A 13,168-nucleotide genomic window follows, 5' to 3' on the forward strand; every position below is an offset into this window, starting at 1 on the left:
TCATCACCCATCACAGCCCTCACATCCAGTTCAACTTAATTCAATTCTATCCATCCACTGGAAAAGGAGAAACATTATAAATAGAAACCGGGTCCTCTCCGCTGGCTTCCAGCAGTTCAGCAGTTCAGTCTTCAGCTGCCGGCGAAGCTATTTTTATCGGGTTTAGCCACTACTGAATCCGAAAAAGCTCCCTGGGCCTGGACGACTACTAGCGCGTTCTCTCGCGCTCGTGTTTCTTCCAGAAAACCACCGTTCTCTGATTTCTTCCGAAGCGGCTGAGGGCCCATTATTCATGCAGGGGCGTTCACCAGTCTCATGTTTCGATGATTCAATCCTGATTTCTAACATCAAATAAAAAATTCCTCTTTCCGATTCCTTGTCCTGGCCCGGTGGAGAATCCTTCAGTCATTGATCTTAATGGTGCCTAAAACCATGCTTGCATTTTGAGTCCTCTCGCCAGTTGCAAGCTTCTCAAGGTAGGTTTTCCTACATCCGTTACCATCCAGATATCAGAATTTGTTTCGTTACACACTGGATTCATTTCACTTTCGAGGGATACACTCTGTATATAGACCTATCTCGTTTCTACCCATGAAAAATCAAGAGTCTACCACTGAAAGCATATCAATGGCCTTGGACTGAGACTTAGTATAGGCCTAAGAATGGACCATCATACCATGGAGCCTTCAAAAGAGGATTTTCACCATCCCTATTCCCCGTATGACATTCAGCTGCAGTTCATGCGGTCTTTATACACAAGTCTTGAAGAAGGTAAAGTTGCTATATTCGAGTCGCCTACTGGTAAGTACCTACAGCCCAAGTGGTGTCTCACTAACAACTAACACGCTGCAAGGAACCGTAAGTCATTGGCCCCGGATCAGCCTGTCATACGTAGCCGGCAACGCCCATGGCAATTAACCAAAGCCTGCAGGGGAAATCCCTGAGCCTGATATGCGGTTCCCTGACGTGGCTTCGTGACCATAAACGCAGGTCCTTCCTTGAAACAGTTCAGAATGCTACATGTAAGGTGTCGCTATACCCTCGGCTCACTTAAAGCTGACCGGATCTCGAGACGATGACGATGAGCCCGCGTGGATGGTGGAGTTTGCGAAGCGCGAAGCGAGCCGTACAATCACCGAGAAGAGAAAGGAATTCGAGATGCGATTGGCAAGAGCCAAGCGAGAGGAAGAGCAACAGAGAGCAGCCTTGGAGGCTGGGCCTAGAAAGCGACAGGTAAACAACTCTTGTCTGACTAGGCGACCCCGGCTGACTCCTTCGCGCTCTAGAAAATTGGCGCCGCAGCCCCGTGTGAGGATGCTGCAGATGAGGATCATTTTGCGCTTGATGATTATGATAGCGAGAATGACGAGCCAAGCAGGTCGTTGAAAGGCTCAACGCCGGTCAACGGGCTGTCTTCCAGCACAGTTGAGCTCTTGGAGCGCCTCAGAGGGCATGGATCAAACGTTAACTCCGAAGAGGACGAAGGAGAAGAAATAAAGATTTTTTACTGCTCGAGGACACATTCTCAGCTGATGCAGTTTGCAAATGAACTAAGGCGAGTCAACCTGCCATCCAGTATTCCGGAGGATTTGGGGCATGTTAAGGGAGAAGAGGATCTGGAAGAGCGTATCAAACATCTGTCGCTTGGGTCACGGAAAAATCTATGCATTAACCCGAGGGTGGCTGCCTTGGGAAACCCAACAGCAATAAATGAACGATGCCTAGAATTACAGCAACCCAACACAGCAGCACAACATAAATGCTCTTTCTTGCCATCCAAGGAGGACGAACTAGGAGTGTCCTCATTTCGAGACCACGCCCTAGCATCCGTGAAGGATATCGAGGACCTAGGGAAACTCGGCAAGAAACTTGGGATATGTCCCTACTACGCATCTCGGCCCATTGTCAGTCACAGTGAAGTATGTTGGCCATGCCCTTGTCCAGCTCCAAAGCTAAGATATCAAAGATCGTAACTCTCCCATACCCTCTACTTCTTCAGAGATCAGCCCGAGATGCTCTTGATCTCTCCATCAAGAACCATGTGGTTATCATTGACGAAGCCCATAACCTTATGGATGCGATTGCCAACATTCATTCAATAACCGTTTCCCTTGCTCAGCTACAAACCTCAATATTCCAGTTAACGACATATGGTCGGAAGTTCAAAACCCGGTTGAAAGGGAAGAATCGCAGTTACGTTGCCCAGGTTATTCGTTTGATCAGCTCTATCGCGAATCACTTGCAGTCCATACTCAACAGCAATCAGGCGAACGAAGGCGCTGTCATAGCTTCGGACCTAATGTCCGGAAAGGGTGTTGACCAAATCAATCCGTACAAACTTAGCCGATATCTACAGGAAAGCAAATTGGCGAGGAAGGTCGACGGCTATGTTGAATTCTCGCAGAAGCAATCGGACGAGCAGACAAAGCCCAAGGCTACAGTTCCTGTTCTATTCCATATTCAAAGTTTCTTGTTGCCGTTAATGAATCCCTCTGCTGAAGGTCGACTGTTCTACACAAAAGCCCAGGGAGACATTCAGTTAAGCTACATGCTTTTGGATCCGACCAACCACTTTCGTGAGATTGTCGAAGACGCAAGAGCAGTCATTTTAGCTGGAGGAACTATGTCTCCGGTAAGAGTTTCCAGCACAGTCTTGTATAGGCAAAGGCATCTTACTCATTCCCCTACAGATGTCTGACTACATGAACCATTTACTCTCGTACGTTCCTAAAGACCGTCTCGATACGTTCAGCTACGGCCATGTGATCCCATCAGAGAACTTGACAGCACATTTCTCGGGTCGAGGTGTCGGTGGCTCCTCATTTGACTTCACTTATGACGGTCGTGACTCGGAAAAGATGGTATGACACCCCACCCTCATAGAAGGACATGTCTAATACGAGACTACTACTAGATCTTGGATCTTGGGCGGACAATAGCTAATATGTGCCGCATCATTCCTGACGGCGTTGTCGTTTTCTTCCCAAGCTACGACTACTTGAACCGAGTACTGAGTATATGGAAACGAGCGACGACAGGAGGCACCAATCAATCCCTCTATGAAATGCTCGAGAAAGTAAAGCCGGTGCTATACGAATCACGAGACATGAAGATCACAACAGACGAACTACTTCAACAGTATGCCACTACCATTGAAGCCGGCAAGGGCGCACTGCTCCTTTCCGTGGTTGGCGGCAAGCTGTCTGAAGGTATCAACTTCTCGGACAAACTGGGACGAGGAGTGTTGATCGTCGGCCTCCCATTTCCCAATATCCGCAGCGCAGTCTGGCAAGCCAAGATTAAATACATTGAACAGAAAACTTACCAATCCGCAAGTACTGCCTCTGAGGAGAGCCGGCGCTCATCTGCTAAGGCTGCTGGAAGAGACTTCTACGAGAATGCCTGTATGCGGGCCGTGAATCAATGTATCGGCCGGGCCATTAGGCATCGCAACGATTATGCTGCTATCGTTTTGATAGACCAGCGATATGGAAGACCTAACATACAGGCGAAATTACCTGGCTGGATCAAACAAAGTCTGGAGGGAAACTCAGATCAGCCCGCAAGAGTAACGCTCGAAGGGCTTACCCGATTTTTTGCCGGCAAAAGTGGACAATACAATTAGTACAACGAAAAGTTGATTTCAGAATCAACTATGCAACTGTTCATTAAACTTTGTATGTCCATACTTTGATGATAGAGAGGTGTAGATAATACGAATACGGAGTACAGGATGGGTGGGTACGATAAGCCTTCACGTGATACCCTCTATGCCAAGATATATTAGGGCTCAACCTGCTTTAGGGCAAACAAGCGGGTTAGCGCACACTCTAGCCGGGGGTCGAGCCTTGAATTCAACCTCCGAGCCAGAGAACAACTCCGACTGCATCCCTATCGCCAACAACTTGTCGAAACAGCACAGTCGACAAGATGCCTACCCGTCTCTCTAAGACAAGGAAGCAGTGAGTCGAATGCTCCCTTTTTCCTTCTGCCCTCCCCGACATGTTTCGACGATTTGGTGGACGAAGAAGAAATCAGACAAGAACAATTGCGACACCATCCCAGATTCACGAACACGGCCGCCAGAATGAATTGGAAGACTGACATTCATCGTTTTTTTCTAGCCGCGGCCATGTGTCTGCCGGTTACGGACGTATCGGCAAGCACCGCAAGCACCCCGGTGGTCGTGGTATGGCCGGTGGTCAGCACCACCACCGAACCAACTTGGACAAGTACCATCCCGGTTACTTCGGTAAGGTTGGTATGAGGTACTTCCACAAGACCCAGCAGAAGTTCTGGAAGCCCACAATCAACCTCGACAAGGTACGTTCGGAAATGGAATCTGGGACAAAGGATTAGAGAATGTGTTATCACGAACTGTGAGGCCTGGACATGGTGTTCATATCAGGGTCCCTTGGGACATGAGCAAGAACTCTTAACGTTCAGAGGCTGCGATGCGCATTCTTTTGGAACCAAATGCTAATAGTCTCGTTTCTGTAGCTGTGGTCCCTCGTCCCTGCTGAGCAGCGCGATGCCTACGTCAGCGGCCAGAAGACCGACACTGCCCCCGTCATCGATCTCCTAGCCCTCGGATACTCCAAGGTCCTCGGAAAGGGCCGCCTTCCCGAAGTTCCCCTCGTCGTCCGCGCCCGCTACTTCAGCCGCGATGCTGAGCAAAAGATCAAGGAGGCTGGCGGTGTTGTTGAGCTGATTGCTTAGATGAGCGGTCAAGGGAAATTCGTCCTTTTTTGTCTTGGAGGCGCATACAAAAGCAGGAGCAGTACTGCGCTGATAACGGGCCGGCGTAAGTAGACGAGAGTCGGACAAGACCTCGACTATTGGGAGCCGCGGATCGGTCGAGTGGATCCGTGTATTTTCAATCAAGGGTTCATTTTTCTTCTTTGTGTTTGTGATGAGCATAAAATGGCCTCCGGACGCCCTTAACGAACTCATCTAACAATAAAATACCATAAGGAGAACTTCTGTTTTTCCCGTCTCTAGTGAGACGTCTTCCACCGTCAGTCAACCCTCCAAACAGTGGAAGATGGACTGGCAGCATGAATGTAAGCTTTTTCAGATATGCCCTTAAGGCCGTCCCTCGGCCTGTGCCGCCTCCACCACCTTGTTCTTCCCTATGTTCACATCCATCCTTCAGTGAGGTATACCGCTGCGTGTCACTTTTTAGATGTAGAACTGGAAATCAAAATTATGACACAATTGCAGAAGGCTTCTTGATCACGTAAAGTGGAGCTATCCCACGGGAGTTCTTATCCTCGGCTTCGGTAGACTCTCCATCTATTACTAGCGGAACTCCGAGCATTTAACTATAAGATGACTGGTAAGTAGCAAGTTATTATTCCTCTCAAGCCAAGAACTTTTACACTTGATCAATTTCTCTTCCGTTTGCTTCCATAATTACCCCTCGAGTTCAAACCACACAATGACCGATCCAATAAAATCTTTAGATACAGAACCCCGCTATCGCGAGGCCAACCTGCCCTCCATCTCCCGCAAGACGTTCCCCATTGCGGGGATCCAGACAACAGTCTTCGGCCTCAATGAGCTCCCTTCGCAGGCTTCAGAAATCGCATGTCTCTGGCTTCTACATCCGCGACTTGGAACACAAGAGCGCATGGTATCCATTGCTACTGCTGTGATCACGGACTGGAACAAGCGCATTCAGGAGGGTCGTGCGGGCAACAGCAATGCAGTCAAGGGACTGATTGCTGTGGCCTTTGATCAGCGAAATCATGGCACGCGGTTGATCGACCCTCTCGGTAATGAATCTTGGAAGAAGGGAAATCCTCGGCATGCTCAGGACATGTTCTCAGTCTTTCGTGAGTATCTCCTCATTCGTCATTTCCTAGGAGGATCTAGATGGGCCGACAGCTAAACAAGACATCTTCAAATATAGAGGGCACTGCGCGTGATACTTCTCTACTGATCGACTACCTACCCGCTTTCGTGTTTCCCAAGTCAGACCGCACGATCACTGAGAACCTCGTCCTAGGCGTCTCACTCGGCGGTCATGCAGCCTGGAGCTGCATCCTGCACGAACCCCGCATCACCAGTGGTGTGGTCATAATCGGCTGTCCAGACTATGTCAACGTTATGTCTGACCGCGCTCGCCTATCCAAACGTCCCTCCTGGACAAGTACAACACCGCCCGGCGCAGAGTTCTTGGGTTCAGAGGACTTTCCAACGTCATTGCTAGAGACGGTCCGCAGATATGACCCAGCGGGTCTATTTTTGAGCCACCTAGATCTCAGCCCTGAAACGCAACCCATTCGCAGCGCACCGGTTCCGCAGCCTACAGAGACTCAGAAAGCTGTACTACGCCCGCTGCTCACACGGTGCATAGCTAACAAGAAGATTCTCAACTTGTCCGGGGGCTTGGACAAATTGGTGCCGTATCACAAGGGGGAGACGTTTTTGGCTTGGCTTAAACAGGCCATTGGGCCCGACGGTTGGTTTGCTGATGGGGCGGTTACGTTTGAGGATATCATTGATCAGAACGCGGGGCATGAGGTAACGCCGAAGATGGTTGATGAAGCGGTGAGGTTTATTGGGGACGCTCTTGCTTCTGGGAAGGATGAGTTGACGAAGGCATTCGTGAGGGAATCAAAGATTTAGATATGAACAGATCGTGGTGTTGCTCAATGCCGTACATATACCCTAAAGAGATGTAATGACTAAGTAGATCCCAGGTTCACGTGTTCCTAAGGTCGCCTGCATTCTCCTTACACCGGGGCCAATATCCGAGTTTTATATCAGACTCTCGATGATCTGACTGGCGGTTATTACTCCTTGGATGCTAGAGATATATAATAGTTCGGACCAGATGAAACTCATCACCTCCTAGCCACATATCTTTATAAGCTACCTGTCTGAGAGTCACGATACCAATTTCCTGATGCAGAGCGGCATGGCCTTGACATGGATAAAAGGCCATGAACTATTCATCAATAACCAATTATAGATTGGAGGACAGGAAAAGATTGCTTACCCCTTTCCAAGGGCGATGGATGGTGGACCAACGGCTGCGTCCTGAATTGATGGGGCTTGGGTCCACTGCGGCTCGGCTTCGTTGTTCCCTCCATCGTTGTTTGCCCTTTAGTCTCTCTCAGAGTCCCATTTTATCTTCGTCCTGTCTGCTTTGTTATTCATTCCGGTGATTAGTTCATCTTGGAGCTGCTTATCACTCTGATTACAGCGTCTTTGACAAGCATGACAGTCAGTTCTTGACCGCTTTCCACGGGCTCCTACTTGACCCGCATCATCCTGCGACTCCGAGCCGCTCCTCCTGCCCCTGCGCAAGATATCATGGCGGAAATTCCGGTCAATGCCGCAGACGTGAGGGATACTGAAGACCCCTCAGATCGATTCTACACGAAACGGCCTCAACCGCTACCGACGTCCCACGCTCTGAAATTGTCCTCCCCTTTCCCGTCACCAACCGGATCCAAGCACGCCGTGACAGAAGAACATACAAGTAATGGTGGAATTATACCCGAGGACGAGAACTCTGATTTCAGCAAGGGGAAGTCGCGTGCTGGGTTCATTAGCGGGTCTTCAGACCTCTTAGACGCCGAGAATCACGCTACGCTCAGCATCCGACGACCGAACGAGTCCGCTGAGAGCACCAACAAACACGGGCTTAATCAAAAAACACCAAGCTCAATTCCAGCATCCGTCGCATCCCATCCTCGAGCAAGTGTGCAGTTCTCCAGGGAAGCCTCCGAAATAGAACCAGTTGCCGAGACCGCCCATTCCCGTCCTGGATCTCGACCCGCGTCTCGACCTCCTTCCCGACCCCCGTCCGTCGCAGGCGACGAGACCGATCCAACAAGAGGGAGACAATCACTCTTTACGAAGTTGAAGGCATTTGCGGCTGGCCCGTCCTTTACAGGCCACTCCCGCTCGGTCAGCAATGGGACAATTGGAGATGGGAGATTTGCGCAACAAGATCTATCCACCCCTGCCTCAGAAAGGGGGGAGTTCCGATTTCCAAATACACTAGAAGAGGAAGGCAGTGATATAGATGCTGATGCGGAGGAAAGTGGAGGGGAGCAGCGCTCTCGCGAGCCGCGCAAGAAGCGGCGTTTTCGCCGGGGACAGGAGGAGAGCTCCGCTCCGCAAACGGAGCCTAACACGCCAAAAACGAGCAGACCCTCGTTTCATCTGCCTGGTTCATTCACTCCATTCGAGAACTACAGGCCCAGTTTCTTTCAGCGCCGGGAGAGCGCCAATGATATACACCAGCAACGGGAGGGCGTTTCCGAAGACGAGGGTCGTGATCGTTTGAGCAGGGATACTGCGTGGAGGCGGAGAAGCGCTTGGCTCGCCAATACCCGTGGTTTGACCTACAGCGGACGACAACAAGAAAACCTGCCAGCCCCAGAGGAAAAGGAAAAACGACCGAACAATTTCCGACGCATAACAGGTGGCTTGACAGGGCCGTCAGAGAACGGGGAGGGAGCCGCCGTGACTTGGAGGCGCCACCGTGCTGACCGTGGCTCGAGTCTAAGTGCTCAGAAATGGAGACAAATCAAGGCCGGATTAAAGCTTATCGGACAGCGGCGCAAGGTCGATAATACCGTTGACCATGCCAAGTCGGCGGAGCTGCTGGCGGAGCTGGCTTCTGGTATTCCGGCTGCTTTACTCCTGGCTAGCATGTTTCAGCGAGATGAGCATGGTAGCAAGCGTATCCCCATCCTCCTCGAGCAGCTGAAAGTCAAAGTTACGGATAGTAAGATTGATTCTCATTCAGGTGATCGTCACCTCGTTTTTCGAATTGAACTAGAGTATGGGAGTGGTATGACGCGCATGAAGTGGATCATTCACCGAACGCTGCGTGATTTTGCGAACCTCCATTTGAAATACAAGCTCCACTTTGGGACGCAAAAGTACATTCAATTGAGAAACTCCGAAGGTGGCCATAACCTCCCACGCTTTCCTCGAAGTGCGTTTCCATACCTACGGGGTGTTCGTGGACTGGATAGCGATGCAGAAGACGAGGATGATGAGGGTGGCTACGAGACCGCTGCTGATGCTACCAGTGGCAACGAGAGAGCTGGAAGAAGGCAACAACCGCCTCCTCATGGTCGGCGACGCTCTTCCATCGGAATAACTCGACGATTGTCGAGTCTGACAGGCGAGGGAGACCCTGGAGCAGCAACTGCGGGAGAAGGAGGACCACCAGCCAGGAAGGATACTTATCCAGAGAAGCAACGAAGAAAATTGGAAGCGTACCTCCAGAAACTCATCCGGTTCTTGATATTTAAGCCTGATAGCAATCGTTTGTCCAAATTTCTCGAGCTCTCTGCATTGGGTGTCCGCCTCGCAGCTGAGGGCAGTTACCACGGCAAGGAAGGTTATCTGATGATCCAGTCGTCCAAGGGTCTCGATTTCCGAAGAGCCCTTAATCCTTCCATGATCAAGAAGCGACATTCGCCTAAGTGGTTTCTTGTCCGACATAGCTACGTTGTCTGTGTTGATTCGCCTGAGGAGATGAATATCTACGACGTGTTCCTAGTCGACCCCTTCTTCAGGCTTCAGACGCAAAAGGTCAGCCTGCGCCATCAAAAGGCCAAGGAGTTTGCAAAATCAGCAACAGAATCAGCGAGACACCCGCAGCATCATACATTGAGACTTGAGAACTCTGAGCGAAAGCTTAGACTGCTGGCTAGAAATGAGCGTCAACTCCATCAATTTGAGGACTCTATTCGGTTTATGGCCAATAATACACCTTGGGCGAAACCTAACAGATTCGAAAGCTTTGCGCCTGTGCGTCAGCGTTGTTTCGCTCAGTGGCTTGTTGACGGTCGTGATCATATGTGGGTTGTTTCACGGGCAATAAATCAGGCCAAGGATGTTATCTATATTCATGATTGGTGGTTGAGTCCTGAACTGTATCTGCGACGACCCGCCGCGATCAGTCAGAAATGGCGTCTTGACCGGCTTCTTCAACAGAAAGCGCGCGAAGGGGTGAAGATTTTCGTCATCATGTACCGCAACATCAACTCGGCCATTCCTATTGACTCGGAGTACTCGAAGTTCTCGCTTCTTGACCTGCATCCGAATATCTTTGTCCAAAGATCCCCCAATCAGTTCCGCCAGAACACCTTTTTCTGGGCACACCACGAGAAGCTTTGTCTCATTGATCACACTCTAGCCTTCGTTGGTGGCATCGATTTGTGCTTTGGCCGTTGGGATACACCGCAGCATCAACTTACCGACGACAAACCGACCGGTTTCGAGAATCCTGGTGGACCCAAAGATGTAGACAACTGTCAACTTTGGCCCGGAAAGGACTACTCGAACCCGCGGATCCAGGACTTTTACGACTTGGATAAACCGTATGAGGAGATGTATGACCGCAATGTTGTTCCGAGGATGCCTTGGCACGATATCTCAATGCACGTAGTCGGCCAACCGGCGAGAGATCTCACTCGTCACTTCGTTCAACGATGGAATTATATCCTGCGACAAAGGAAACCGACGCGTCCGACACCATTCCTACTACCTCCGCCTGACTTTGAGCCTGCTGATCTGGAAGCTCTCGGCCTGGATGGAACTTGTGAGGTCCAAATTCTGCGTTCTAGCAGTGTATGGTCGACAGGAACTCCAGAGGTCACCGAGCACAGTATCATGAACGCTTATGTGAAGCTGATTGAAGAGTCTGACCATTTCGTTTACATCGAAAACCAGTTCTTCATTAGTACCTGCGAGATTGATGGCCGCAAGATCGAGAACTTGATTGGCGACGCGCTGGTTGAGAGAATTACCAGAGCTGCAAAGAACAAGGAGGCATGGCGTGCAGTTATCGTAATCCCGCTTATACCAGGTTTCCAGAACACGGTAGATAGCGAAGGTGGAACGAGTGTCCGCTTGATCATGATGTGCCAATACCGCAGCATCTGCCGTGGCGAGACTTCTATATTCGGGCGACTGAGAGCGCTAGGAATTGAGCCCGAGGACTACATCCAGTTTTATAGCCTCCGTTCTTGGGGTAAAATCGGCCCCCAGAAGCAGTTGGTGACCGAGCAGCTTTATATCCACGCAAAGTGTATGATTGTGGATGACAGAGCAGCGATAATTGGATCAGCCAACATCAACGAAAGATCTATGCTAGGATCACGAGACTCAGAGGTTGCCTCCATAGTACGTGATACCGATATGATTTGGTCCACTATGAACGGCCGACCATACCTTGTTGGGAGGTTTCCTCACACGTTGCGCATGCGTCTCATGAGAGAGCATCTTGGAATTGATGTTGACGAGTTGATGGAACATTCATTGTCAACGGAAGAAGAGCTACGCAAGATCCAGATTGATGAAGACGAGCCCAAACCGCTTCGCAAGGCAAAGCTCGATTCAGAGTCTTTAATGATGGAGAAGCAGGATGAAAGAGAAATGATTGAGCGCAGGCACCGCATTCAAGATGAGTTCCTTACACGATCTGAAGAACTCCACAGTTTTAATCACGACGTCGATTGGGAACAGGGTAATAATCCGAACCTCAAATCCAACCGGAAGCTCACCGCAGATGCAAGAGTAACGTCCAATCCAGAACATAAGAAGGATGTGGACGGCTTCGGCCCTGATAATCTACGTGTTGCAGAGCAGAACGGGCTAGGAAACGCCCGTGACTCTGAAATTTTCCATGACAGACGAGAGGTGTTGGTGTCTCCTCTAGCCAGTGAGGGCAAGGGTACTGTTCAGCAACCAAAGCCATCTCCAAGGACGAACTCACAGCAGATTAGCTCCGAAAGTCAAGACACTACCTCAACATCACCTGTCATGGGGTCGCAAGATGAGCATACTCCTCAAGTCGTGGAGGGAGCGTCGGCAGCTCAAAACCCGGCACTGGTCGTCTCACAGGATGGCACAATCCTTTCGGCACTATCCAAGGATAAATTCGATACCCTGAGGTTTTCTCCTCCTATGCCCGACATGAAACACGTTTTCATCGATAAGGACTGCATGAGGGACCCTGTCGTGGATGTGTTCTCCATAGACACCTGGCATGCCGTGGCGGAAAAGAATACTAAACTATTCCGAAATGTCTTCCGATGCATGCCTGATAGTGAGGTCAAGTCGTGGAAGGAGTACAAGGATTATACTGCCTATGCGGACAGATTTGCTGAGATGCAAAATCAGCACACCGCAAAGGCATTCAACCCTCATCATCAGCGGCAGACAGGGCCACCTGGCACTGGTGCTACCTGGGCCACGCAGCTCAAGCCAAATATCCCATTGACCCTACATCGAACAGGGAGCCATTGCACCGAGCGCAAGAGCCAGACACCGGTGGATGAAAAGTCGGATAGACCCAACTCAAATGAACGGCCACAATCTGGACAGACCAACCAAGAAGCTGCCTCACCGGTCAATGAGAAGGCCACTTTGAGCCCGATAGGCATTCATGCACCTAATTTTGATCGCCAGTCCCGGCATGAGGATGCCATTTCCTCAGGGGATGATCTCGAGAGACAACGCTCGGAAGGAGGCCAGGTTGACTATTCGGAAGCGTTGAACCGAAACGCTACCAATCGCTCACGCCGCCGTAGACGCAGGGCTACGACTCTTGGTTCGAAACGGGACTTCACTACGGATGAAGTCATGGACAAGGAGAAGGCGGAAGAGCTCCTCAATCAGGTTCAGGGACATTTAATCCTCTGGCCTTATGACTGGTATGTATCAGTCAACCACCTAAATTCAGTCTCTAGAACACAGATTTACGAGTCATAGGCTTGAGAAAGAAGAACAGGGTGGAAACTGGCTTTACACCCTCGACCAGATATCTCCTCTGGAAATTTAGTAAGTGCGCTTCCACTCAAACGAGAAGCATTTTGGCTAACAACACCCCAGCAACTAATTTACATTGCGCCCCTGTCCTATTACTCATTCTTCGCCTGTATAAGTCCCCAGCTCCTGCCTCAGCCCTTCTCAAATGTCGCTCCTCCTTACCTTTCATTTCTCCTTTAACCCAGCATTGCATCAGCCCCTTTCTTCCTTCAAGCCGTTCCTCCATCTATCTCACCGTTCCCTTCCCTTCGTTCCTTGTATTGTCTGTACATTTGTCCCCACATAAGCAGGCGTGACTTGACTTGATCCGACTGTGAATGCATTTGTAGCCATCATTCCCATGGCAAGCGGGCGTTGT

At 50.3% G+C, this 13,168-nt stretch overlaps 4 protein-coding genes across 4 annotated transcripts; all 4 read left to right on the top strand.

Moving 5' to 3' along the window:
• Window positions 1–126: 126 nt before the first annotated feature.
• On the top strand, window positions 127–3,688 carry chl1 (DNA helicase). The gene is made up of 9 exons (XM_073710951.1): window positions 127–476; window positions 655–801; window positions 854–858; window positions 932–1,022; window positions 1,073–1,233; window positions 1,287–1,919; window positions 1,967–2,632; window positions 2,691–2,861; window positions 2,915–3,688. Exons 2-9 carry the CDS (start codon window positions 663–665, stop codon window positions 3,623–3,625), a joined length of 2,577 nt encoding a protein of 858 aa, XP_073572155.1. The 5' UTR covers window positions 127–476; window positions 655–662; the 3' UTR covers window positions 3,626–3,688.
• A 134-nt stretch (window positions 3,689–3,822) lies between these two features.
• BJY04DRAFT_186887 (60S ribosomal protein uL15) lies at window positions 3,823–5,196 on the top strand. Its single transcript, XM_073710952.1, has 3 exons — window positions 3,823–3,962; window positions 4,125–4,323; window positions 4,501–5,196. The coding sequence occupies exons 1-3, from the start codon at window positions 3,931–3,933 to the stop codon at window positions 4,717–4,719; spliced, it is 450 nt and encodes a 149-aa protein (XP_073572156.1). The 5' UTR covers window positions 3,823–3,930; the 3' UTR covers window positions 4,720–5,196.
• A 20-nt stretch (window positions 5,197–5,216) lies between these two features.
• On the top strand, window positions 5,217–6,705 carry BJY04DRAFT_39983 (uncharacterized protein). The gene is made up of 2 exons (XM_073720292.1): window positions 5,217–5,837; window positions 5,915–6,705. Exons 1-2 carry the CDS (start codon window positions 5,441–5,443, stop codon window positions 6,631–6,633), a joined length of 1,116 nt encoding a protein of 371 aa, XP_073572157.1. The 5' UTR covers window positions 5,217–5,440; the 3' UTR covers window positions 6,634–6,705.
• Window position 6,706: 1 nt separating this feature from the next.
• On the top strand, window positions 6,707–12,961 carry pld3 (phospholipase D). The gene is made up of 3 exons (XM_073720293.1): window positions 6,707–12,695; window positions 12,754–12,822; window positions 12,874–12,961. Exons 1-3 carry the CDS (start codon window positions 7,324–7,326, stop codon window positions 12,878–12,880), a joined length of 5,448 nt encoding a protein of 1,815 aa, XP_073572158.1. The 5' UTR covers window positions 6,707–7,323; the 3' UTR covers window positions 12,881–12,961.
• Window positions 12,962–13,168: the final 207 nt, after the last annotated feature.

This window comes from Aspergillus karnatakaensis (genome assembly GCF_047715665.1).
Source record: "Aspergillus karnatakaensis strain CBS 102800 unplaced genomic scaffold BJY04scaffold_19, whole genome shotgun sequence".
In the NCBI taxonomy this organism is placed as follows: domain Eukaryota; kingdom Fungi; phylum Ascomycota; class Eurotiomycetes; order Eurotiales; family Aspergillaceae; genus Aspergillus; species Aspergillus karnatakaensis.